General features: G+C 54.9%; 3 protein-coding genes across 4 annotated transcripts in view; 2 read left to right on the forward strand and 1 right to left on the reverse strand.

Annotated features, from left to right (window-relative positions):
- The window catches only part of CRYBA4 (crystallin beta A4), an 11,084-nt gene extending 9,947 nt beyond the window's left edge, over nt 1-1,137 (reverse strand). Inside the window, exon 1 of the mRNA XM_078381865.1 lies at nt 1,121-1,137. The gene's annotated coding sequence lies outside the window, so the exon portion shown is untranslated. The remainder of the gene's footprint in view (nt 1-1,120) is intronic.
- A 606-nt stretch (nt 1,138-1,743) lies between these two features.
- TPST2 (tyrosylprotein sulfotransferase 2) lies at nt 1,744-14,192 on the forward strand. 2 transcript variants are annotated; one of them, XM_072983447.2, is made up of 7 exons: nt 1,744-1,901; nt 9,417-9,548; nt 10,125-11,050; nt 11,719-11,917; nt 12,917-12,967; nt 13,354-13,403; nt 13,644-14,192. In XM_072983447.2, the coding sequence occupies exons 3-6, from the start codon at nt 10,212-10,214 to the stop codon at nt 13,381-13,383; spliced, it is 1,119 nt and encodes a 372-aa protein (XP_072839548.1). In that variant the 5' UTR covers nt 1,744-1,901; nt 9,417-9,548; nt 10,125-10,211; the 3' UTR covers nt 13,384-13,403; nt 13,644-14,192. The 2 variants fall into 2 exon arrangements, with proteins under 2 accessions (XP_072839548.1, XP_072839549.1); XM_072983448.2 differs by lacking the exon at nt 9,417-9,548 and having other exon boundaries at nt 1,752-1,901.
- A 2,135-nt stretch (nt 14,193-16,327) lies between these two features.
- On the forward strand, nt 16,328-24,856 carry TFIP11 (tuftelin interacting protein 11). The gene is made up of 13 exons (XM_020801854.3): nt 16,328-16,460; nt 17,018-17,234; nt 17,574-17,727; nt 18,347-18,503; nt 19,024-19,151; nt 19,404-19,556; nt 20,105-20,629; nt 20,940-21,046; nt 21,650-21,818; nt 22,095-22,338; nt 22,570-22,712; nt 23,228-23,393; nt 24,084-24,856. The coding sequence occupies exons 2-13, from the start codon at nt 17,026-17,028 to the stop codon at nt 24,437-24,439; spliced, it is 2,511 nt and encodes an 836-aa protein (XP_020657513.3). The 5' UTR covers nt 16,328-16,460; nt 17,018-17,025; the 3' UTR covers nt 24,440-24,856.
- The last annotated feature ends 658 nt before the right edge of the window (nt 24,857-25,514 follow it).

Raw genomic sequence — 25,514 nt, forward strand, 5'->3', positions numbered from 1 at the left:
TTTCACATGCCTGGCAAGGGATCCAGGACACCCTTCAGCTGCACCCCAAAAGGCAACTCCCTCCTGCGATGGGTCGCCCTCTAGGCGATGGCACTGCGGCAGGGCAAACCCAAACTGTGCAGAGGCTGCGAGCCCGTGGGCTGTCACGGAAGCCACAGAGGCCAGGTGGCTTCTTGCTAGCTAGACGGGAACACCACAAATCTTTTACGAATGCAAAAAATAGGCAATACCTTGATAGACCACAGGAGAATCCTCACACGATACATGGGCTTTTGTGGATCAAACCACCACTTCATTAGGTTTGCACCAGGTGGGGAACTTAAAAGTCTGTGGCAAGGCAGATTTTGCCAGGAACGTGACTCTTAGAAGTAAAGTTCAAAAAGGTCTTGACAAGACGGGATTCCCCAGGCAGGTCTCTCTCTGGTGCAGGAAGGGGCGGGAAGGGATGCGGTGGCTGAGGAAGGTGTGGATGGAGCGCAATAGCCCCGTTCCCGAAAACAAACCAGCTCAGGCCATATGCGCTCTCTCTCTCCCTCTCTCTCCCTCTCTCTCTCTCTCTCTCTCTCTCTCTCTCTCTCTCTCTCTCTCACACACACACACACACACACACACACACACACACGCCATTGGGCCTTAGGGAGGCCGAGTTTCAACATCAAAAATAACAACACCAACAAAACCCACCCTGACTCGTAATCACAGTTTATAACCCTGCAGATCTGGTGAGCTTTTGAGTTCTCTGCAGGCTTAGACAGTATAAAATCAGGTGGGTGGGTGGGTGGGTGGGGGGATGTGGGTGGGTGGGGGCATCTGGGAGACCCCAAACAGAAAGAGGGTTGGCCTCTTTGCTATCCCCATGTTTTGCCCTGGGGAAGCCCCCCCCTCAGGGAACTCTGGCCAAGGAGAAATACCTGCCCAGGTGGAGGTGGTGGGGCAAGGAAACCCCTGGCGCTCACAATAGGATGCACATAAACCTTGGGGGCCCATAAACAGCAGGCGGGGGGGGTGCCTGCTTCTTGCAGTGAATAGAATGGCGCCTCTCCCCCCCCACCGACCCCTCCCCCTTCCATGTGCCTTGCAAAAAGGGGGCCACCGCACAGAAGGCCAAGGGCTTCTCTACCTCTGTTTGCCTCCGGGCTCCTCATTTTCTAGAGAGCCTAAAGATGGAAAGAAGGAGCTGATGATGGATGGAAGGCAGGCAGGCAGGGAGGGGGCGCCCGGGAGGGAGGGAGGAAAGCGCCGGAACGCAGCAGACACGAGTCCGCTTAAATCCTTCTGCACAGCCTCTCTTGAAACCGCTGCCGGAGCGGCATCCCAGAATATGGTGCCTTCGCTCCCCCCCCCCCAAATCCGGGCACTCGACCCTCCCGGCCAAGGGGTCCCGAGGGATGGGGACGCCGCCTCCGGGGGAGCGCGGACCAGGCAGAGGAGGAGGAGGCGGGGGCCCGCGCCGGGCGCCTTCGGGGGGGGGGGGGAAGCTGCTGTGACCACTTGGACCGCTGCCTTCCGCTCGGGTCCACCCCCTTCCTCGGGGGGGGGGGCTTTTCCAGAGCTGTGCGCCAGACTCCGCGCCCACCCCGAGCGCAACCACGCCGGTGGCGGGGGGGGGGCCCTTTCGCCGGGCAGGGGCGGAGGCCGAGGGAGGGGGCCCGGCGGAGACCCGCGGCGGCGGCGGCGGCGGGGCGGGGGGAGGAGGCGGTGCGGGGGGGGGCCGAGCTGGGCTCCCGGTCTCCTCCCCCTCCCCCTCCCCCTCCCTCCGTGCGCCTGACGTCGCGGGCGGAGCCAAGGGCAGGGGAAGCCGAAGCCGCCTCCGCCGCCGCCGGGCTGGGCTCCGAGGTCTCGCCGGGGCTGCGCTGCGCCCCGTCCGCCGGACAGAAGCAGCAGCGCCCGCGCTGGAGACGGTGAGTCGCCCGAGAAGGGGAAGGCGGGAAGGGGAGCGCCCCGGGGACCGCTCGGGCCGCGGGAGAGAGGGGGGGGGGTCTCCTTCCCTGGCCGCCGGCGGACCGCGGACGGGCCCCTGGGAGATCTAGCCCGAGGGAAGGGGGCCGGTGGATTGGGCCCTATGCCCTCGCTGCGCAGCCCCGCGCGGCCGCCGAGGGGGACCGGCTCTGCCCCGCAGTTGGCCCGGGGGGCTCCCGGAGCTGGAGGGGTCTCGGTTCAGGGGGATCCCCTTCGGGGGTGGGGCGAGTCCGGGTCTCCCTCTGGCCTTGCCTTCAGCCCTGCCTCCGGAAGGCTTCCCCCCCCCCGCCAAGGGGGGCTCCAGAGCTCGCAGGAGACCCCCCTCCACACACACACAAATCCCTCCCATCCCTCGGTGTGCCACCGAGAAAGAGGTGTGTGTGTGTGAATCCGTGCTGATTCTGGGCGTTAGCATTTCTAGCCTTTGAGTTCTTTATTACAATAAAAGATGCGCCAGAGCAGCTAGTTTCAAGATCCATATTTTGCTCATCACAGCCGTCCTGCCAAGGAGCTGATTTTTTTCAGCTTCTCAAGAGGAATATAAACAGCCATCAAAGTCAGATGCACTTTGAGCTGGATTCCTCCTGCGCTGAGCAGAGAGGGTTGGACTGGATGGCCTTAGAGGCCCCTTCCGACTCCCTGATTCTAGGATTTTGTGGATTGGGGGGGGACATGAGACAGACTCCCTAGACAGAAGCCTGTGAACCCATGGCTGGGGGTGGGTGGGTGGGCTTCCTGCCCGAAGTTTCCTCTCATGAGGCCTCCAGACGGGAACTAGATCTTGGCAGAGCAGTGATTCCCCAGCCTTGGGCAACCCAGGTCTTCTTGGACTAGAACTCCCAGGAACCGCAGCCAGCGCAGCCGTTGGCGAAGTCTTCTGGGAACTGCAGTCCAAGAACATCTGGGTGACCCAAGGTTGGCAAGCAGGGAGGAACAGCGAGTGATATGGCAAAGATGCATCACAACAATCCGGGCAGGAACTTGGGAGTTGAGGCATAATGGGGGGGGGGGGAGGCTCGGGCACCTTCGGCCATCTGCCTTTTCCTGCCCTCCGAGAAGACAGTGGTTGCGCGAACAGAAAGGAACAGGATGAAAGGCGTGCAGATTCAGGAGAGAAGCGTTTACAGGAAGTTGCACAGCATTGGGCAAGGCCGGGCAGCAAAAGAGTGTGGTTTCCGGGGGGGGGGGGGGAGTGTGTGTGAGAGAAACCCCCTCCCCCCTCCTCTGTGTCTTCCTCGTGTGGGGGAGGGGTGGCCAAGAGGCCTGGAACCCTTCTCACGCGAGCCAAGCTTTCTGCTTCCCTCCCCGCTTTATTTTTAAGTGCCCCCCCCCCACTGTTCCTGCCCCAGGCAGTCAGACACACATAGACAGACAGAGAGAGAGAGAGAGAGAGAGAGATTCCTGGTGATGTCTCCCCCTTTTTATATCCAAAGGCCCCAAAATTTTCCAGTGGGGAGGTGGTTGCAGAAAATACCCGAGGGAGACAGGAAGCTCCTCTGAGCCTCAGTCCCTCTCAGCAGAAGTCTGACCCCCCCCAAACACACAAACACACACTCCAGATGCCACTAGAGTGCTAGGAACCCTGTCCCAACACAGCTGGAGTCAGGGGCTGCTGGGACTTGCAGTCCAGTTGATTCTAGGAGGGGGGGCACCCTATCCTCATCCCTCAGGTAGCAGGCCCTCCACCGGCATCCCATGGGAGGAGGACAGACAGACCCTGACATACACACAGTGAGAGAGAGAGAGAGCCTTGGGACTTCCCTTTAAGACCCATCTTTCCAGCCTGTTTTCAATGGCCCTCAACTTGGTTTTTGCAAACGTAGGATCTGCTGAGGTAGAGTAGCCGGGAAACGTGACAGCACACTGTTGTTGTTGTTGTTGTTGTTGAGGCCAACAGCAACCTTCCTAAGGCCTAACAAGCCTCCTTGGAAGGTTTAGGCGTTCTGCTGCCTCCGTCCTTCATCCTGACGAGTCACATTACGATCATTTTTGCACAAATGCCATCCCAGCTCTTTGGCCCGTTGGCTCTTTGATTTAATGGGCAACGCAATGGGTGCTGCTTTTGCTACGTGTCTGAATTGTTAGCGCAGGAACCAAAGTCAAACTGCAAGTGCCCAAACTGGAAACCCGCTATGGCTTTTTTAAAAATATATATATATATATATGCTTTCAGAAGAGCAGCTGCCCCTCTTAAAACTCACCTTCCGGCATTTGTTGCCCTTGGCTTTTGTGCTTCCCTCCTGTAAGTCAGCTGTGTGGTTCTTTTTTTCAAACCATGTTCAAAAGAACAACATTCAACCTTGTTCCTTGCACTTTGGTCCTGCTGGGTGGGAAACTTCCTCCCTCCCTCCATCCTATCCACCTACCTACCTACCTACCTACCCTCCATCTGGCTCACCAGCCCAGCCCAAACGAGGCCTAGGCAGCTGCGCTGCGGATGCACTTCCTTTGTGCCTTGTGGAGGCACCAAAGCGCCCTTGGGGGCTTGGCCGGCCTTCGGCAGAAGGCCTCTCTGAAGGGCTCTCCAGCAGGCAAGTGCTGGCTTGCTGCTTGGGCTCCTTATCATGCCGGAAGCCAGATAGCACCGAGGGAGGCTCTCTAGTTGCCAGGTTTGTGTGTGGTAAGGGGGGAGAGGGAACACACATGGAGAACAGGGAGTTCCACCCAGCACAAGGGGCTGGTTTGCTGCCAAGCACCTTCCCAGCTGCAGAGGGGATGCTCGGAGGGTTTGGAGCAGTCCTGGAGGGGGAGTTGGCAGGCAGTTGGCAGGTTCAGGGTCCCGGTAAAGTGCCAGGTAAGGGGACAAATGGAGGGGAGGGCAGTTGCTTTGTGTTTCTGACCCTGTGCGGTTTCTGGTCTGGGCACTGTCTCGTGGAGAGGTGGAGAAAAGGGCAGTAACGAAACCACCCTCTTGAGGATCTCTGGCCCTCCAGGCAGAGGCTGAGGCCGGTCACAGGCAGACCGCTGCCCTGCCACGTCCCACTCAATCCGGGTTCAAGGCAAAAAAGCAGCGGCACCGTTCCACTCATTCTCTCACGCGCGCCCCTGCAGCCGCCCCCACAGCACAGGGGCCTAAGTGGCTTCGCAACCAGCACCCTTTTTCATAATCGTCCATCCTTGGTTCATGTTTCTGTTGTTTGCTGTGACAATTTCAAAAATCTGTAATTAACAGCAATAACCCCACAACCACAGAAGAGTATTGTCAGGGAGGGGAGGGGAATATTCTTGTTACTCCACGCTGCCCTTTCCTCAGGCTTTGTAATGAGCTGTAGTAGCAAATCCTCCCAGCGCTTGTCAACCAAGGACTGTGGAACCTCGGAGAGCAGTGATAATTCCACGAGGGATTTGAAATAACGGCTGTTCTGCAGGAGGATTAAAGGGTGGCTGCACCAGCAGGTATCTCCTGAGCTTTTGTGGCACACACAAACACACACACGCAACCGGCCAGCTGTCTGTGGTGTAGAAAACAGGCCACTTCCAGCTGGAACCATGGATAGTGAGATAAGGCATGTGCTTTGCAAAAGTACCGCCTAGGTTGGTAACAGTGTAATCCCCCACTGCCTGTTTCCCAAAGTTGGAGGTGAGCTTCTAGCACCTTCGATTTATCTTTTGCATTCCGGGACTGTCCTGGTGGTCTGTGTGGCCCCCACAGGGTCTTGGGTACAAAAAGGTGCTTGAGCCAGCCTGCCAGCTTGGCCCACCTCTGATCTATGGGCTACCTGGAGGGCTCCCCGCCACCATCCAGGAAGACTCCAAAGGTGCCCTTGTTCCATGCAGAAGGCCCCACATCTGTCTCCACGGCAGTCCAGGATGTGTGGGAGGCAACGATGCCCCCCCTTCTTATAGGGCTTAGAGCACTCCTTTTGGAAAGGTGGAGGGCTGCCTCTCACACCTCCCAGACTGTGATCAGGAAAATTACTGGAGCATCGGAGGAATGTGTGGGTCTTGTTTCCTTGTTGTGAATGGAAAGGAACCCCCCCCCCCCCCCACCGCCTTCTGGAAAGGAAAGGAAACACTAACATTGGCTGAATATTACTTGTTGCATTACAAGATTTGGGCTTTGTTGTTCTTCCCTTTCTGTCAACAAGCAACCTGGCCGCCTTCTCTTAGGTGTGTGGCAGGGGGAGGAGATTCTTCTTGCCATAACTTATTTATTCCAAGCTGCGTGTTGTACTTGATGAGTCTTTGCCTTCGGTATATGATCCTCGGGTGTTCGGCTGGGGTTCTGAAAGGTGAACGGAGTGCCGACTCCATTCTGCCTCCCTGGTTTGGTGGTTTGGGCCCAGGACATTTCCCTTGGTTGGTGGGAAAAGGGCTTTTCTCCCTGGCCAAGCCTTTGACATAGAAAGTATAATTTCTGCCCCTCCCTCCCTCCCTCCTGGAAATGGAGTCATTTTAATCAAAGAAAAAATTCCACCTTGTGCCACTTTATCTTTTTCAAAACTGCTCAGTGTTTAAACCCAATAATGAAAAGCCCTTTCCCATCGCAGAAGCTCCCGAAGGCCTCCAGCAACCGGTGTGTGTTTGCATCCTGGGGGCATCATCAGCTGGATCGTTTTGCTGATTTGATTTCAGCCCTGATGGAGGAGATGTCTGTTTATGTTCCAGCCTCCCCGGCTGGGCATTTTACAGGAATGCCCGGGGAGCGTTCAGAGAGCGCTCGCCTCTGAATCAACCACCTGGGCAGTGGCTGGCCACGACTCAACATCCCTTAGCAACCGGCACAACCGACCGTTCTAGAATCATGGCCCTTCTTTCTGTCTCCACGTGTTTTGCAAAAGAGGGACCCTCAGCTTTGGATATCAGCCCCTGTCATCTGGTGGTGCACCTAACCCCCAGGTGAGCAGTGGAGGTTGCCTTCTGCGTGGAAGGCAGGGTTTTCAAGACAACTGCTTAAAATATCACAGCAGAATGCCTGGGAAAGTATAAATACTGCTCCTGGGGAAATCAGGCTCTTTCTTTTTAGAGGGGCAGTTCTTTCACGGAGCGACTGGCCAGGCAGAAGAAGGGAAGGACCAGAAACTGCTGCTTGTAAGGTCACAGGAAGGGGGCCGGTGACCCTTCACTGTTGCAAAGAGAACAGTTTGATTTCATTTTCCTTTCTTTGAGGGCTCCCCTTGGAGACTGCTTGGACTGCAGTGGGAGCCCTGTGGTCCTGGAAAGTTGTTCTGAGCCTGAAAGTTGGTTAAACACACCCAGAACTCCCAGCCATGGGAGGTGTAGTCCAAAAAAACCCACAACTTTTCCAATCCTCTCCCCTCACCCAGTGAGGGTCTGCTTTTATGGTTAGGTGAACAATTCAACTTCATCTTGTCACTATTTTTTTAAACTTTAAAACACAAGGAACTGCCTTGCATTCAGGCCACCTCATTTGTGCAGCTGTACATTTCTTGCTTTCCTATCTCAAGTTTCAGCCAAGTTTTTTAAAAAAAGTTTTGCAAACAGATTAGTGGCTTTGCAAGGGGGGGAAAAGCACAGGGCATGACAGAGAGAAAAGAAAACAAAGAGCAGAATATTGTGGGCCCCTAAAAAAACTAGCAGGCTTGTCTCAGTGTGAGCTTTCATGGATCAAGAATGTGTTAAGACTTAAAGGAGTCACAATATTTTGCCATTTTCTTTCTTCTTCTTCTTCTTCTTCTTCTTCTTCTTCTTCTTCTTCTTCTTCTTCTTCTTCTTCTTCTTCTTCTTCTTCTTCTTCTTCTTCCTCCTCCTCCTTTCCCACCCTTTGATTTCTTGTTTCTCCCAGAGCCTCCTACATGTGGAAACAGATTAACCCAGCTACCCCTTTGGAAACTGTTTCAGTTCTCTAGTGGTTAAATTTAGTTTTTGAGAGTGAGGGCTGAACTATATTCTCCATGGCTGGCTCTCCTGTGGCTGGTGTTGCGTCTTTTCCCAAGGCATATACCAAAAAAAGATAAGAAAAACAACCAGGCCCATTGCCATTCCCCTTGATATTTTTTATGATATTCCAGAGACGGGAAGGTTGTGCAGTGCAGGAAGCTGAGGAGGCCTTGACCAAAGGGGAGCGATGGCAAAGAGCAAAGACAGCCAGAATGATCTGCTCTGCAAATAAATAAATCAATGAATCATGTATATTTTGCAAATCTCTAGCCCATCTAGGAGAAGGAAAACTCTTGATTCCAAACCTCCACTGCCTTGTGGCTATATGCACTGACGGGAAAGGCTTCAGGAGTTGACCTCGAGGCAAAATCCGGAGCCGGAGTCCCGGAGGCAGTTCGTGTTGTTCTGCCAATTCCTGCCACGTCGCTGGAACCAGTTGTATTGGTTCTTGCCTTTCCATTGGACTATTTCACTGACGTGGAGAGGGGGGATTTGCTGCTTGGGTAACAGCCTATCCTCCATATTATTTTACCCAGGCTTTGTGCTCTGGAGAGGGCACTCCAGCTTCGCATAGAGCGTTGCAGTCCTCCATACAGAGACTGAAGGATGCCTATGAGGAGCATTTGTATTAACGAGACGTCCAGCGGCTCCTTTCAGGCTTGCTAATCAGGGATGTTTGTGTTGCTGGACCGCCTGTGCCCGGAGGTGGCGCTGCTGAGCCGCCTGGGTTTCGACAAGGGCTGCCTCTCGGTTGCCAGGGCAACGGGATGAGCCCAGGGCCTGCGTGATGTTTGCAACCTGCCTTCTTTCTTGCTCAAGGGTTGTTCTTTGTCCTGGGAATCCCAACTTGTGTTGTTCCTCACCAGACACCCCCAACCCCTCAGGCTTTCTCTGGCCCTTTCCTTCAAGGACTTTTCCCCTCCGGCAGCTGCTGCACATCCCGGCCCCAGAATCAGCTCCATGCCAGGAACTGAAGCACCCATTCCACCGGAGAGACCAAAATCCAAGACCTGGCTTGTCCCAGCAGTCCATCCACCCCCCCAACCCCGGTTCTTCTCTAGCCAGAGCATGGGAAAAGCAGACCTTGGTCACTCTCCAAATCCCACAGCCTGCTAGGAGTTGTAGTCCAACAAGTCTCCTTTCTTTAAAAAAAAAAAACCTCCTGCCTGTGTGAGAATGGCTAGTTAAGCAAGAGGAGGAAGAAAACCTCGGTTGCCACCCACCTGAAGTGATAGGGTTGTGGTGGCAAGTGGGGGCAGGTCCACACAGCCCTTTATCCCGCAGGGGAGCAGCTTTGGAGGCGTTTCGAGCCTCGCCAGGTTGAACGTGGTTTATTTTTTGCAAAGCCCAAAGAGCAGGGCTTTGGGCAGACGCCTGGAGCACATCCGAGTGGCAGCAGAGGACGTTCCAGTCTATGCGAAATTGTATTGGGGGGGCTGCAAACAGAACCCAGGGATCTGCAGTCAGGAACGACATTGAGAAACAGTGATTAAAGAGAGAGAGCACCGTGAGTTTGTGTGTGTGTGTGTGTGTGAGAGAGAGAGAGATTCCAAGGCCTGCCAGCAAATCTGCAAAACATCTGAGGGACCTTTCGCCTCTCCTCCTTGTCTTTCCAGCCCTCAACCCTGGATTTATCTCCTCCCTGAGTCTCCGAAAGAGAGAGAGAGAGAGAGAGAGAGAGAGAGCAGCTGCCTGCCGGCTATCCAGCGAGCAAACAAGCAGCCCAATGAGCTTCCCAAGGCAAGAAGGTGAGGGTGTCAGCAGCGTGATGGATTCTCTGGACATATACGGACCGTGGGGTGATGAATATTTGATGGAGCTGAGCTCTCCCTCTCCTCCCTCCCCCCCACCTCTCAGCCCTATACACCCAACCCCCAGTTTTGTTGGCCATGAATACGTCACCACCTTCCAAAGCTGTAAGGAGCCCCTTGAACGCTGGCTGGCCTTCAGGGGCAAAGGAGAGACAGAAGGGCGACAAGGGGCTTCTTTGGGGCAGAAGGAAGGCTGCACGAGGGTCTTCTCTCTCTTGCTGTTGCACTCCTGGGGACCCACAGGCAGCCTTTCCCAGTTCAGGGGTTGGGCTCTGCTTACGGTGCGGGGCGTTTGCACCGCTTCCAAGCAGCCGTGCGAGGCAGGGCAGTGGGAAGGAGAATTTCTGGCTGGTAATTCGGCCCTGCTTCTCATGGGAAGGCCAGAGCCAGGAAGGCCTCCTGCCATAAAAGCCTCTCCTGCTGCCACCCAGCGCGTTGCAGGGGGAGGTGTAGCGCTTTGCAGGGTGAGGGAATGCCAGCCTTGTTTTCACCAGCCGGCTTCTTCCTTTGCAGGAGGTCCTCGGCGGGCCCTTTCGTGATGCGAATGCGGGAGGCGAAGCGGGCGCCGCCAGTTCCTGGGCCCATGTGGACGGGGCCAGGATGCGGGTGACGATGAGGCGTGTGCTGCTGGGGGTGGGCTTTGCGGTCGCCCTCATGGTCTCGGCCCACCTGGGCCAGCAGATGCTTCAGTGCCAGCAGATCCTGGGCCGAGGTGCCAACCGGGGCCTGATGCGCCCGGAGAACGAGGAGCTGGTGATGCTGGACGCCAACCGGGTGGAGTACCGCTACAGCAAAGAGATGCCTCTGATTTTCATTGGCGGGGTGCCCCGCAGCGGGACCACCCTGATGCGGGCCATGCTGGACGCGCACCCGGAGGTGCGCTGCGGGGAGGAGACCCGCATCATCCCCCGCGTGCTGGCCATGCGCCAGGCCTGGTCCAAATCTGGGCGGGAGAAGATGCGCTTGGACGAAGCCGGGGTGACGGACCAGGTCCTGGACGCTGCCATGCAGGCCTTCATCCTGGAGGTGATCGCCAAGCACGGCGAGCCGGCCCGCTACCTGTGCAACAAGGACCCCTTCACCCTCAAGTCCTCCCTCTACCTCTCCCGCCTCTTCCCCAACTCCAAATTCCTGCTGATGGTACGGGATGGCCGGGCCTCCGTCCACTCCATGATCACCCGGAAGGTCACCATTGCCGGATTCGACCTCCGCAGCTACCGGGACTGCCTGACCAAGTGGAACAAAGCCATTGAGGTGATGTACGCCCAATGCCTGGAGATTGGCCGCTCCCGGTGCCTCCCCGTCTACTATGAGCAGCTGGTCCTGCACCCCCAGAAATCCCTGCAGGCCATCATGGAGTTCCTGGACATCTCCTGGAGCGATGCCGTTCTGCACCACGAGGAGCTGATCGGGAAGCCGGGCGGCGTCTCGCTCTCCAAGTGAGTGCTGGTCCTGCTCCTGTCTCATCCTGCCACTGGGAAATGTGGCCGGGCCTGCTTGCCTCCGAGGGATGATGGGGGTTGGAGGCGAACCTGCTGACTGTTGTGCAAGACAATTCCTGGGGGTTTCGCCATCACTAGAGTGTGTGGGTGGATCAAGGGGGCTGCTTTCCCGAAGCTGAGGTTAGCCGAGGGGCCTTGCGAGGGCACGGCAGCTCTCGGCCTCTCTCCATCCACACTTTTCTCATCCGCTGGTTTTAATGCTGAGCTGAAAACAAAAGCTCTGGAACAGAGCGCTATGCCTAAAAGCAGGCAAGCAAGCGGCCCTTCACAAAAGAGGCTCCCGCCAAAAGCCACCTCTGTGCTTGGAATTTATGAAATGTGGGGTTTTTTTCCCCCTTGTTAAGATGAAAGTGCAGGTTGGGAAAATTGCCTCCCTTTTGGAGTCAAACTACCAGAATCGCCCAGCTAGCACCTGCGGTTGGTCATGCTGAGCTGGAGGGGGGGGGGATCTGGAAAGAACCGCTTCCTGGCTCTGGATGCAAAGAGCCAGTGGGGAGAGCAAACGGGGACTCTCGCGAGGTGGGTGGAGGGTAGGGAAGACCCCGCAGTGCTGCATCTCACTGGTTGAGCTTCACAGCCTCTTCTCTCCCCCCCCCCCGGTGCAGGATTGAGCGATCCACTGACCAGGTGATCAAGCCCGTGAACATGGAGGCCTTGACCAAGTGGCTGGGGCACATCCCGGCCGACGTGGTGCAAGACATGGCCCAGATCGCTCCCATGCTAGCCAGGCTGGGCTACGATCCCTATGCAAACCCACCTAACTATGGGAACCCGGACCCTTTGGTGATCAACAACACCCACAGGGTGAGTGTGCCGCGCCGTCCCTGCTGGGCACAGTCCCGGAGCAGAAGGGCTTCTTGAATGCCTCTGGAAGTGGCTCTGCGTTAGGGGAAGTGGTTAAGGTCGTTTTTTTTCCCATTCTTCCAGCGATCTGGAAATGGAGGAACACCAGATAAGCACTGAAAACGGCCGTTTAACTCTCTGATCGGCCCAGATTGAGCCCTGAGGGAGGGCAATGCTAGCCTTCTGGATGGTTTTGGACTGCAGCTCCTGCACTGCGTCACTGTTGGCTATGCTGGATGGGGATGATGGGATTCGTAGTCCAAAAGAGTCTGGAGGGCAATACCTTCCTGCCCCCTGCCGTAAGCCTCAGAGCCCAGCTTCCAAGGGCCATTTGTAACTCCGTTCCATCTTCTTCCCAGCTGATGGGAGCCCATCCTCCTTCCAAAGGCACCACCGTGGCCGGGAATTCATGGCCCAGAGGGGTCTCTGCCCAGCCTCCCATCTTGCGCCTTGGCTCAGGCACAGACAGGGCTGCAGAGGACGAGAAGCACCTCTTCCTGGCCGGGCTGGGGCTTTTCTTGTTTAGCCAGTACAGTTCGTTTTTCTTTTGTGATTCAGCTTTTAATTGCTTTTCTTGTTGTTAATTGATGGCATTAAGCTTTGGTTAGGATCCAGGATCCCAGAGCCAGGAGCGTTGGCGGATTCAGGGAGCCAGTGTGCAGAGAGGAGCACGCTGTGGACCTTCGTGGCAGCTGATCAGTGGCGTCTTTGCCTCCTGGCTTTTGGAAACTTTCCTGTTGGGGGGGTTTTTTGGATGGTGTCTCCCGCAGGGGCTGAGGGATTCTGTGCCCTGTAGCCCCCCCGAAAGGAAGACTCTTTAGCTCTGAAACCTGCTCAATAGTTTCAGAGCTTGGATTCTATTCTGAGTTTATTGTTTTTGCGATGTTTGGATTGGGGGGGGGGATGTCGCTCAGCCAAAGACACCAGCCTGACCGAGGGAGGGTTTTCTCCTTTGCACAGGTCCTGAACGGAGATTTTAAAACACCTGCCAACCTGAAAGGACACCTCCAGGTGAGTTCCTCTTCTCTTTTCTCCCTGGTCTTTGAACAGTGGGCAAAGCGATTATTTTACATAGTGGTTCTGCGGCCGTGGCTCCTTGCAGTAGCTCTTTGACTCAGATCTGCTTCTCAGGTTGTCCCTCATAGGGAAAATCATAATTCCCCAAACAAGTTGCAGTGCTGCTTTTTTTCTGATTGGAAAACCACCCCTGCACTCGGGGAAGAAGGATGGCTTTAACCTGATGTGGGCATGTACTGTTGGGGTTGGTGCTTCAATCCTAAAACGTTGAGTCAGGCTAGCTTTGTTTCTCCCTGGCCCTGTGTAAAAAAGAGAGAGAGAGTTCTAACTATTTAAAAGACCAAAAGGATTAATTCTTCCATGTCTTTGGCTCCTTACAGGGGACTCAGAATACGACTGCTTTCCACTGATAAACGTTAGTGATTTCCAGGTATGTGTTTCTGTGTGTGAGCAGATCTTGCCCCCAAGGGAGGAAGCCTGGATTATTCCAGCTCCCCCCTCCTTTTAGGTTTATAAAAAGAGGGTGAGGGATCAGGGGGTGCCATCTGAGGAGTGGTGGTCTGGGACAGTAACTCTAAGCCAGCAAAGGGGCAGGAAATGGAGGAGAAACTCAACTGAGTCCATGCTTTGATATGCTTCAGAACTGACTCCTGTTTTGTCCTTTATCCAGCTCGCTTTTAGATGCAAACTGCTTCTCCTTCCTCCAAAGAGAAGAAAATTTGCAGATAAGCACCAGTGGAAATCTGTATTCCAAGCATATTGCTTGCTACTGATAATTGCCAAACCGAGTGCTCTCTCTGTGAAACCCTTTCTCCTTCGCTTACCTGCCAAGTATGGGCACTCCCAGTTCCTGAGGAGAAGAGGCAGCCCCCTTGATCAGTCACTCTTCTGTGGTAAATGCTGAAAGTCTGCGGAGAGAAAAGAGACGCCCAAAATGTACTGGAGAATATTTTATACTTGCCTGTTGAAGACCCCTTTTAAAACCTCTGTTGGAAAGTGTCTTGTTTTTTTTTTAAAAAAAATCTCTAATTTGCAGGCCTTACATAACTCTGTTACTATAACTTTGTTAAGAGTCTCTCTTTCTTTCTTTCTTTCTTTCTTTTTGGTCTTACAGGTGATAATCCCAAACTTGTCCTGTTTAATTCTCTCTTATTTGTAATTTCCAAAAATCAACTAGGTTTATTTATTAATTCTTAAATAAATATACAAGGTTGTCTCCTTCACGTCTCACTGTGTGTAATTTCACCCAGATTAAGAACTGTTTTGATAATTTGAAAGAAAAGGAAAAGTGTTTCATATCCACAACACAGATTTGCAGGTGTATCTTTTGTCTTGCGAGCAAGCAAACAACAAGCAGGATAAGTCCAAGAACAACATTTTTCTGCATTTTGATGGGGGGGGGGAAAGATTGTGTCAGGATCATTTCTTCCTAAAGAAATAATGATCTCAGGGGAGCAGTCACTATAGGTGCTAAACTACCACTGAGTAGGTCCTTTACTCCCCAGAAGTGCGCAGTCCTTGCCCTGTGGACAATCCTGACCTGAAAGAAAACTCAAGCCTGCTTACAAGGCAGTAAATCATTGACTGTGTGCTTCCTGAGATAACATAAGAGACTGGCTAGGTAGGAACTCTCTATATTACAGTAGCAATGAACAACCTTCTCAAATCTGGATGTAGGTGCAATCCTGCTGTTCAAGAGACAAGCCCTTTAGATTAAGCATAATTGCTTTTATTAAGAAAATAAAGTGGGTGTAACACAGTCCACACCCCTATTTCACATGAGATGTTCCAGGTGGGTTATCTTGGCAATGAAGCGGTATGTGATGTTTCATCTCATCTTGATCTTCTTTCTCAGCCTTGGTGCTTATCTTGGTGACAGGCAGAGCAACTCTGAATAACACTGAGACCATTTCAATGCTTTTAAATCCATCTTACACAGAACCTAACAGACTCCATCTTTATATGACTAAACAAGTCCCAGTTTCCTTTTATTTCCTCACAGATTGTGGCCCGAGAAGTAACAACTGAAGGAGCAAAGCGGGATGAGGTCACCATGGCCTCTACCCAGAAATGCACATTTTTCATCTCAGGATGAATTTTCAGCCAGTTTTTAAGCACTTCTCCCGAAAAGCATGTGCCGTGCTCGCACCTCCATTTCTTGCTCTTCTGCAAGTGTTTGTGCAATAAATGGGTATTTTGAGAGCACGACCCAGTCCCATGGATCTGCAGTCCAGGAAGAACACTGAGAAACAACAATCAAGAGGAGAGAGCAGCACTTTCTCTCAAGAGCCTTTTAAAATCTCTCTCTCTCTCTTTCTCATGTTTCCTCCAAGGCCCACCAGCAAATCTGCAAAATATCTGAGGGACCTTTTGGCTCCCTCCTCTTGCTTCCCCACCGCCCAGTCCTGGATTCATCTCCTCTCTGGGTTTCCGAGAGAAAGCCGCTGCCTGCCAGCAAGCTAATTAACGAGGGGCCAAATGAGCTTTCCAAGGTGAGGGTGTCTCCACCATAATGGATTTTCTGGACATGTATTGACAGCCGGGTGATGAATATTTGATGGAGCCGAGCATTCTCCTCTCTCTCTCTCTCTCTCTCTCTAGCCCACACACCCAGCCTCAAGGTTTTGTGGGCCAGGCATAGAGATGATGATCACCTTCCAAGGCTGGAAAAAAAAAACCCACTTAAACTGTGTTTGATGTTATTGGAGAAACCAAACAGGAGCAATGGGGAGATTCTCCCTCCTGCCTGGATGGATATATTTCAGCCGATGGTAGATCTTGGGCGGAAGCGTGAAAGCACCGAGGTGTCCTTGCACACGTGGGGGGGGGGGGAGGCTGCCCTTGGTTTTGACGGGTGCCCCTCGAGGCTCTTCCTCCCCTCTTTTCTCTCCAAGGCGGATGATGCCCTTTCTTTAGAGGTAAAGGCCAGGCTGGTTTTATAAGCAACTTCTGTGTTGCCCTTCCTCCCAAGCGCCGCCTCCTGGTTTGCCCAAAGGCCCAGCCGGATCCCTCGGGTTCTCGTGATTTTGAGCCGTAAAGGGCTTCGGTTTGCGGGGGGGGATGGAGGGGGGGGTTCCTGCCTGCCGTTGTCATGGCAACCGCGACCCCCCCCCAGCACCAGCCGTCCAAAGGAGGTGCAGAAGTGGGAGAAAGAATCACAAAGAGCGGTGAGTAAAAGCCTCCGTGCCTTGGGCTGCTTAGAAGGGGAGGGCGCTCTTCACATGCTCAGGGGACCCCTCTCCCCTTCCTGCGGTGGAGGCCCTTCTGGACGATTGGAGCACCGAGACGAGGGGCCAGAGCGTTCCTTCCCCACCATCATACTCAAGGTGGTTGTTGTGTGTCCGGCTCGTCCCCGCCCCTTCCGGTACCTAGCCGGAAGTGGCCTACTGCGCAGGCGCCGTAGCTCGGAGACGCGCCGGAAGTCTGCCGTGGGCCGGAGGAGCGGCTGTTTTTCGTGCGAGGCGGACCCGGGAGGGAGTGGAGAGGGGTGCGTTTCCATAACGACCGAGGGGTCGAGGCGGGCCTTCTCCGTGGTGGGGGTGGGGGTGTTGGGGGGGTTCGACTCCCGGGCCAGGCGGGGTCGCTCCGGGTCTCTGGGGAGGGGAGGGGGCGTTGCTTTGGCCGACTCCCCTCCACACCCCCCAAAATAGTAACTTCTCCAGGCTTTTGGCCCTTTGCTGGCCCGGAAAGGGAGAAGGGGCCCTCTCTGTGGGGGTCTCTGAGGCTCTGGGTCAGGAGCCAGAACGGCCTTGAGAAATTAGTAAGAAGGGGGTCATCATCATGCGGGGAGGGACCCTCGGGGGTTATCCAGCCGAGCCCTTGTCAAGGGGGGAGGGGGTTGGAAGGACAGGGCGAAGGGGCCGAGGGAGGGAGGAAAGGGAGAAGGGTCTCCATACGGAGAAGAGGCCGAGGCGAGAGAGGGGCCTTCCCCGGCCCTCGGCACCCTCCCTCAGCACCCTCCCTCCCTCCTTCCCTGTCTTGGACTCCGGACGCTCACCTCTCTGCCCTGCCCCGACCCCGCCCTTCTCCCTCCCTCCCCGCCAGGCGCCATCATGTCGCTTTCCCACCTGTACGGCAAGAAGGATGCTGCCGCCATCGACGATGACGTGGAGATGGAGAGCTTTGAGATCACCGACTGGGACCTCCAGAACGAGTTCAACCCCAACCGGCAGCGCCACTGGCAGACCAAGGAGGAAGCCACCTACGGCATGTGGGCTGAGCACGACTCGGATGACGAGAGGCCCAGCTTCGGGGGCAAGCGGTACGGGCAACCCTCTCTGTGCGGGACGGCCCTCCCATCCTTCTGATGCAGGAGCCTATGCTGAAATATTCCGTGGCCCTGTTTTCAAGCTTGGGATAAAAGTGCAAACAAGTCTGGCCAGGTGGCCCCGTTTGGGGGAAACGTTGTCCGATTGTGGTGATGAGGGATAAAAACTAGGCATGGGTTTGTCACTGAAATTGAACACGGCAGCCTCTGATGTTGAGACATTTGAAGTAAATGTTAGCACTTAATTTGATTAGAAAAGGATGATTGGGCTCATTTTTGTAGATTGCAGGGGCACCACGGATTCATTTGTTTGCTTTTTAAAAATTTGCCCAGGTCTCGAGATTACTCTGCACCTGTAAACTTTATCAGCGCTGGGTTGAAAAAGCCGGCAGGTGACGAAATTGAAGAGGAGGATTCTGATGAGGACGAGAAGCCTGCAAAACAAGAGGAACACGCCAAAGAGTTTGTTCCCAAAAAGTTAAAGACGGTGAGTTTGGCTATAAATGTGTATTCTTGGTGCTGCTGGAACTTCTGAAAGCACATCATCAAGTGTCAGTTGTACTTGAAAGAACCTCTTTGTGTGTGTAGTGGAGGGGGTCATGGCAAGATTTAGGGAGATTTAGGAGGAATAAGGGGAAGCATCTCTTCACAGGCGGGACTACTAAGCTGTTGGATGTACTGCCACTGGATACAGAGGTGGCTGCCAGCCTGGGTGTCTTTAAAGGGCATTGGACAAATTCATAGAGGTTAGAGTTACTCAGGGCTACTCATCAGGACAGCTGTGTATCAGCCCTCAGTACCAGTGGGATGAATCAGTTGTTTGGGAGCACAAGACAAGAGGGTGGAGTTGCTCTCCTGTCCTGCTTGGGACTTTCCCACTGGGACGTCTGGTGGGGCACCCTGTCAACTGGATCTAGAACTAGAGGGGCTTTTGGTCTCACCCAGCCCTAGTCTCTTTTTTGAGTTTTCAAGATAAGAGCGTTTTGCTGGTGTTTAATGTGCACAGTCTCCGTTATAAACGCCACAGCTAATGGCTGAACTGTCTGTTTGCTCGAGTTGTCAGTGTAGCAAACCCAGGTGAACCAAGCTGTTGTTATCATTGACAGGGTGGCAATTTTAAACCCAGCCAGAAGGGCTTCATCGGTGGGACCAAGTCCTTCATGGACTTTGGCAGCTGGGAGCGGCACACCAAGGGAATCGGGCAGAAGCTTCTCCAGAAGATGGGCTACGTGCCTGGCCGGGGCCTCGGAAAGAATGCTCAAGGTGAGGACGCCCCTCCTTTCTCACAATGGGGCAGGTGCTTGTGGGAATCCCAAGGAGGACATCTTTCTCTTCCTTTTGTGAGCAGAATTTGTACATGACATTCTTAGGGCAATAGCGGAAGATGCAAACCACGTATCCAACCAAGGATGCCACAGATATGGAAGTTCCAAAACGTAATATAAATCCATTTTTTAGAACCAGTGAGTGCACTGGAACAAAAAGGGAGTGATAGTCGCTACTTATTTAAGTCTTATTAAATGGAGGAGGTCTGCTGCAGTTCAGGTTAAAATTGGGCTTAGCCCCGAACACACGGGCAGTCTACAATTGGCCAGGCCCTTGGCAGATGTAAAAGCAGGCCTGGCTCGAGGCTCTTCCACCTGAGAGGTGCAGTCGTTGCCAGTCCTTTCTAGGCTGGGAAGGGCACACATTTTTGACAAGGGCTGTCAGAGGCGGAGCGTCTCAGGTGCCACTCTGGGCCTTGGGCGTCCTCCCGCTGGCTGACGGTTGCCGTCTTTCCTAGGCATCATCAACCCCATCGAGGCCAAGCAGCGGAAGGGCAAGGCGGCCATCGGGGCCTACGGCTCGGAGCGAACCACCCAGTCCTTGCAGGACTTCCCTGTGGTCGACTCAGACGAAGAAGCGGAAGAGGTGCGACCTCCGCTCCCTCTCCTCGGGGTCTTGGGGCTCCCCAGGCCTGCTGCAAAAGAGCGGCTTGTGAAACAGGGCCAGGCCTGCCGTGTGCACCTGCGGGGGAACCAGGTGGCCAGGGACAGCCCCTGCTTGACTCCACTGTGGTCGGGGAGGGGGAAAGAAGGATGCGCTTTGCCAAGGGCGTATCCGGTCTGTGCACAGTCTGGCTCCGTCTCAGGTGTACCCCCTTCTTCCCCACCCCACCCCCAGGAATTCCAGAAGGAGCTCAGCCAGTGGCGAAAAGACCCAAGTGGGGGCAAGAAGAAGCCAAAATACACCTACAAGACTGTGGAAGAGCTGAAGGCCAAGGGCAGGGCGGGGAAGCAGTTGGCAGCGCCTCAGAAGGAACTGGCGCAAGTGAAGGTGAGGCTGAGGTCCTCCGTTCAGGCTGGGTTCTTCCTGGGGGAGGGCTCTAGGGAGCACCTTCCAACTGGCTTTTAACTGGCCCCTCCTTCCTAGTGAGCGAGCGCAGGGAGAACCAGGGCCCCAGCTGGGGATGGGATCAGTAAACGTCTGAACTGACCCTTTTAAAGGGTTTTTTTCCCACAGGGTATTGGTTTGGGTTTGTGACATAATTGACAACACAGGCTGTTGCATTTCTTTCATGGTATTCTATCCATACCTGCCGCTTGGAAGCCTGCGAGCGCAGTGTCTGATCTTAACTGTGGACACGTCCAAAGGCGAATGGCAAGGGCAGAGGGCTTCTGGGAAGCGTATTCCCAGTGGGACTGCCCAGTCAGAATACCCATAGATGGAACAGAGGGGGAGAAAATACAACGGGTGGCGCCAGCTCTGCTGTTTACTTTATCTGTTCCAATTCTGCTTTGGGGGGCGGACTGGGGTGAAGGGTGGGGTCCTGCTGTGTCCCCCTCCTGGGTTTTCAATGCTGGGCGCTGTCCCTGGTCTGGCAGGTGATCGACATGACCGGCCGTGAGCAGAAGGTCTACTACAGCTACAGCCAGATCAGCCAGAAGCACAACATTCCCGACGACAGCCCGCAGCAGCCGCCGGTGCCGGGGCTGCTGGGCAAAGAAGCCAAGGCGCAGGCTTTCGCCCTGCCTGAACTGGAGCACAACCTGCAACTTCTCATCGACCTGACGGAGCAGGAGATCATCCAGAATGACCGGCAGCTCCAGTACGAGCGGGACATGGTCGTCAACCTGACCCATGAGATCGAGAAGATGGCCGAGGTCCTGGCTCGCGAGGAGGCCGACGTCCGCAACCTCAGCAAGGTGCTGGAGCTGGTGGAGGAGTGCGAGCGGCGGATGCGGCCTGACTGCTCGGACCCTCTTACCCTGCTGGAGTGCGCCAGGATCTTTGAGACCCTCCAGGACAAGTATTACGAGGAGTACCGCATGTCGGACCGCGTGGACCTGGCGGTGGCCATTGTCTTCCCTCTCGTCAAGGACTTCTTCAAGAACTGGGATCCCCTGAAGGTGAGGGAGGGGCTGGAAGGATTTGGACCCGCCGTGCAGGCTCGAGGCTCACTTTGTTCGGCACATGGAAGTCCCCGGGTTTGGCCTCCCCTTGACTTAACTTCCACCCACCTTTCTGCCTGTGAGACTCTGATCTTCCTCTTTCAGTGCCTCCGGGGCCAGTTCTGGCCCCCATTCTTCTTGGATCTCCCAAGTGCCAGGGCGACTTGCGCTTGAGAGAGCCATTCAGTCCCTGCTCCTCCCTGTTTTGCACTCCGGCCCTTGTGCACATGATACCCTTTTTCTCTCTCTCGGCTTGTCTCCCCTTCAGGACTGCACGTATGGCACAGAAATCCTTGCCAAGTGGAAGACTTTGCTGGAAAATGACCAGCTGCTGTCACACGGCGGGCAGGATCTTGCTTCAGACGCTTTTCACAGGTGAAGAAGGGCCTTCCGTGTGCTCTCCAGGGAAAAGCGTGGGCTTCAAAATACGGAGCAGTCCCTTGCCTTATAAAGACCGATGCTTGGAAATGGAACTCTGAGTATCACCACCCAGTGTGGCTCATGGGAGCTGTAGTCCAACCCATTCAAAAAAAAAGCTTTCCAAGCTTTGCGTAATGCTTTTAGCACTGAGAGTAATACAGTGGGTGATTTGCTTTTTTGGACTGGGGGGGGGAGTGTTTATTTTTTCAGTAAATTACATTTCTATTTTGCCTTTCCAGCTAGCTTTCAAAGCAGTGAGCATCAATGCAAAAAGCAAAATAAATGATAAAACCCTTAGAATTATCCCTGAAAACAAAGTAAACAACAAGAACTGTATCAGTCATGAAATATTTCAGAACAGTGTAAAAGGCTAGTCTGAAGAGATGTGCCTTCACAGCCTTCCTGAAAGTCCCAAGACTGGGAAGTGTCATCCCAAAGCACACCTGGGTGGCCCCCTTTTCCCTTCTCACTCCTGCTAGAGCAGCCGTGTGTGTTGTTGTGTGGATGTGGCCTGCTGCACCCCTCACGTTGTGGCTTTCTACACCGTCTTCCCACCAGGCTGATGTGGGAGGTGTGGATGCCCTGCGTGAGGAGCGTGGTGGCCCAGTGGCAGCCCCGGAACTGCATCCCCATGGTGGACTTCCTCGACAGCTGGAGTCACATCATCCCCGTGTGGGTCCTGGACAACATCCTGGACCAGCTGGTCTTCCCCAAGCTGCAGAAGGAGGTAGACCTGGGTGTTCTTCTCCAGGGACGCCAGATTGCTTGGTGCCGTGAAAGGGCGGTTCTCCTCTCTTCCAGACATGGCAGTGGCAGGAAGCCCAGATGCCCTGGAGGAGCAGCAGCTGGGGAGAAGCCCCAGCCTGGCAAGAGGGAGGGAGGGAGGGAGGGGGGTGACCAATCTCTGCCTGCCCCTCCTCTACCCGCCTAGAGGCCGAGACGTACCTTTGGGCCTGAGCCCTTGCTCCTGCCCCTGAGCCCTTGCGTCTGCTCCTGTTCCCAGGTGGAGAGCTGGAACCCCCTGACAGACACGGTGCCCATCCACTCGTGGATCCACCCGTGGCTGCCCCTGATGCAAGTCCGGCTGGAGCCCCTCTACTCGCCCATCCGTAACAAGCTCTCCAACGCCCTCCAGAAGTGGCACCCCAGCGACGCCTCCGCCAAGCTCATCCTGCAGCCCTGGAAGGAGGTCTTCACCCCCGGCTCCTGGGAGGCTTTCATGGTCAAGAACATTGTGCCGAAACTGGGTAAGCCCCTGGAGGCCCGGCAGGGGTGGGTGGGTGGTAGGGAAGCAGCTGCTCTGCACCGAGGGAAAGAACCGCCTAGGTCGCACAGACAGAGTTTGTACAGCATGCACACAGAGGGGGGGGTGCTTTGCTCAGAGCAGTGAGAGAGAGAGAGAGAGAGAGAGAGAGAGGCTTGCCGCAAGTTCCCTTCTAAGGCACTCTCTCCTTTTCTGTCTCCTTCCCCTTCGCCAGGCTTGTGTCTCAACGAGCTGATCATCAACCCTCACCAGCAGCACATGGACGCCTTTTTCTGGGTGATGGACTGGGAAGGCATGATCTCCGTCTCCAGCCTGGTGGGGCTCCTGGAGAAACACTTCTTCCCCAAGTGGCTGCAGGTAGGGGACAAGGGGTGCGTGTGTGTGTGTGTGTGTGGGTGTTGTGCAGAGTTTCCATTTTGGAATGGTTCACTGGGACACTTTTTTTCTTAGTCCTTCCCTCCTTCAGCCAAGCTGGCCAGAACCCAGCTGGGCTCATTCCCCAGAATCTCATGGACCCACTTGCTGTATCAGTGCATATTTTCTGTTGGCAGGAATCGCTGGGGGAGAGAGATGGGGGTCGGGAGGAGCACCTTTTAACCCGTGGTCCAGTTGGTCCCTCTCAGCATACTCGGGTTCTGTGAGCTTAGAAGGACGTTTCGGGTTAGGGTGACCTGTTCCTTCAGGTGGGGCCTCGTTTTGCCTTAGGACTCATCTCTTGATCAGAAATGCAGCCCAGGAGCTTTTAAGGCCTCCCTGCCCCATGCATTCCCCCCCCCCCCCTTTGTGCTAGTCTTCCCCAGGGGCAGGGCAGAACGCATAGCACCCTTGTGCCGTTGTGGCTGGTGACCCTCCTCCGCTCCCCCCCCCCGCAGGTGCTGTGTTCCTGGCTGAGCAACAACCCCAATTACGAGGAGATCACCAAGTGGTACCTGGGCTGGAAGTCCATGTTCTCGGATCAGGTGCTGGCCCACCCCTCCATCAAGGAGAAGTTCAACGAAGCTCTGGACATCATGAACCGAGCAGTCTCTTCGAGCGTCGGTGGGTGAGCAATGGCTGGTGTGGACAAACACGCTCCTTCTGTCTCTTTATTGGAGTTTGTCAGCATACAGAGCAGCATCTGTTGCCTATCACAGTGTAATATCAGGGTCATTCACAGAAGGAGCAGCTTGACAACGATGCCAGTATAGAAGCCAAAGCATCTAAGGAAAAGAAAGGGAGGACCTGACTCTATTTGAATTCCAGAAGAATCCCCAGCACGGTTGATAGGAGACACGAGGATTCTTGTGGCATGCTTGTCTGGAGTTTCCACTTATTCCCCCAGGAGGCTTGTAAAGGGGGAGGGTGGGAGGGGGGAAGGAATCCTTGAACATAAGAGTTCTGGGCTGCCCACTTTTAGCCCAAGGGTCGCTGGCACAGGCTGGGGTTGCTGGGAAGGAAGAGGCCAGAAGCGATGAGAGGGCTGGGCTTCCTCATCCTTGCCCCGGCTCACATTCCTTGCTGGTTCCCTCTGGAAGTCAGTCGTCCTGCCCTGGTTGCTGACATCTCACAAGTTCTATTTTGGAATGCATCGGTGGAGACTCTCGGGACAGATCCTGGCTGCTTTCCGCACCCCTTTTCTTACTGGCTTCGTCCGCTGCCTGTCCCTATAGGCCCATGTCCATCTGCTCCCACCAACTCCCTCTGGGGGCCACCTGCTCACGACCCCCCTCCTTTCCCTTCCCTTCCCAGGCGGCTACATGCAGCCCGGAGCCCGAGAGAACATTGCCTACCTGACGCACACAGAGCGGCGGAAGGACTTCCAGTACGAGGCCATGCAGGAGCGCCGGGAGGCTGAGAACATGGCCCAGCGGGGGATCGGCATGGCCGCCGGCTCCGTGCCCATGAACTTCAAGGACCTCATCCAGACCAAGGCCGAGGAGCACAACATTGTCTTCATGCCGGTCATTGGCAAGCGGCACGAGGGGAAGCAGCTGTACACCTTTGGCCGCATTGTCATCTACATTGACCGGGGGGTGGTGTTCGTGCAGGGCGAAAAGACCTGGGTCCCCACCTCCCTCCAGAGCCTGATCGATATGGCCAAGTGAGGGGGGGGGGCAGGCGCTGTCACCTCGTTGGCAAGGACCTGGGAGGTGGGCAGGACATGTCCCACTGGGCAAGGCTCTGGGAGGCCAAAACAGCCCTCCTTCCCCCCCCCGCCCCTCTCCCCGACTTGAGATGACGCCAGCTGGACCCGATTCCTGGACCGAGAGGAGTCCTCACGGAAACAAGACTTGCTCCTGCCTAGGGGTCTGGATGCTGGGACATGAATGGCAGAACCACGTTAACACCACTGAAAAGCAAAGAGCCAGGCACGCTGGCTCAGAACAAAGGATCCGAGTCTGGGCGGCGCATCGCCTTGCTAGACTTGCCGTTTGTCCAGCAGAGACGCTTGTGGCTCTTCAGGAAAAGACCGAGTCAAATGTCAGTTCATGCCACAGCTGAATAAAAGCCTCTCTGTGCTACCTTCTGATTCTTTCTCTTGGAAGGCTGAGCTCTGCTGGGAAAAGAGAGCCGCTCTTAGTGAGCCCCGACAGGGACTGAGGGTGTTCAAGACCCGACCCTTGTGAGAGGCCTGGCGCAGGCAAGAGTCAAGCAGGCGGGTGCGGAACTGGGAAAAGAAAAAGGGTCTTTTTTTTCCCAGACATCCATACTCCCGGTGCAAAAAAAAGAGTAACTTTTTCCAAGATGTGGGCCGGCTCCCCATTGTTTCTGGAGTATCAGCTTGGAAAGAGGGAGTGGGTTAATGCAGAGAGGTCTGAAGCCACAGGGGGAGAGAGGCCACTTCTGTCCACCCTCCTCTTTCCCTCCGGGGCCACACAGTGCCTCTCAAGGCCCTCAGCAGGCGCAGGATTTTAACTGTAGATTTTAATTGTTGTTTTTAACTTGTTTATGCACAATATATTGTGAGCCGCCCTGAGTAGACTTCTGTCTAGAAGGACGGGATAAAAATCCAATAATAAATAAATAAAGGAGGTTAACAGAGACCTCGCACAACCCCACTGTTTTATGCCCCTGCACAGCTTGCCTTCAGCGACGGCCCTACCCTGGCCCTTGGGGGGGGGGGCAACCCCTGATCATCTGATCTTGCCAAGGATTTGTCTAATCTCCTCTTAATCTGTC

The sequence above is a fragment of the Pogona vitticeps genome, chromosome 14, assembly GCF_051106095.1.
Source record: "Pogona vitticeps strain Pit_001003342236 chromosome 14, PviZW2.1, whole genome shotgun sequence".
Taxonomy (NCBI): Eukaryota; Metazoa; Chordata; class Lepidosauria; order Squamata; family Agamidae; genus Pogona; species Pogona vitticeps.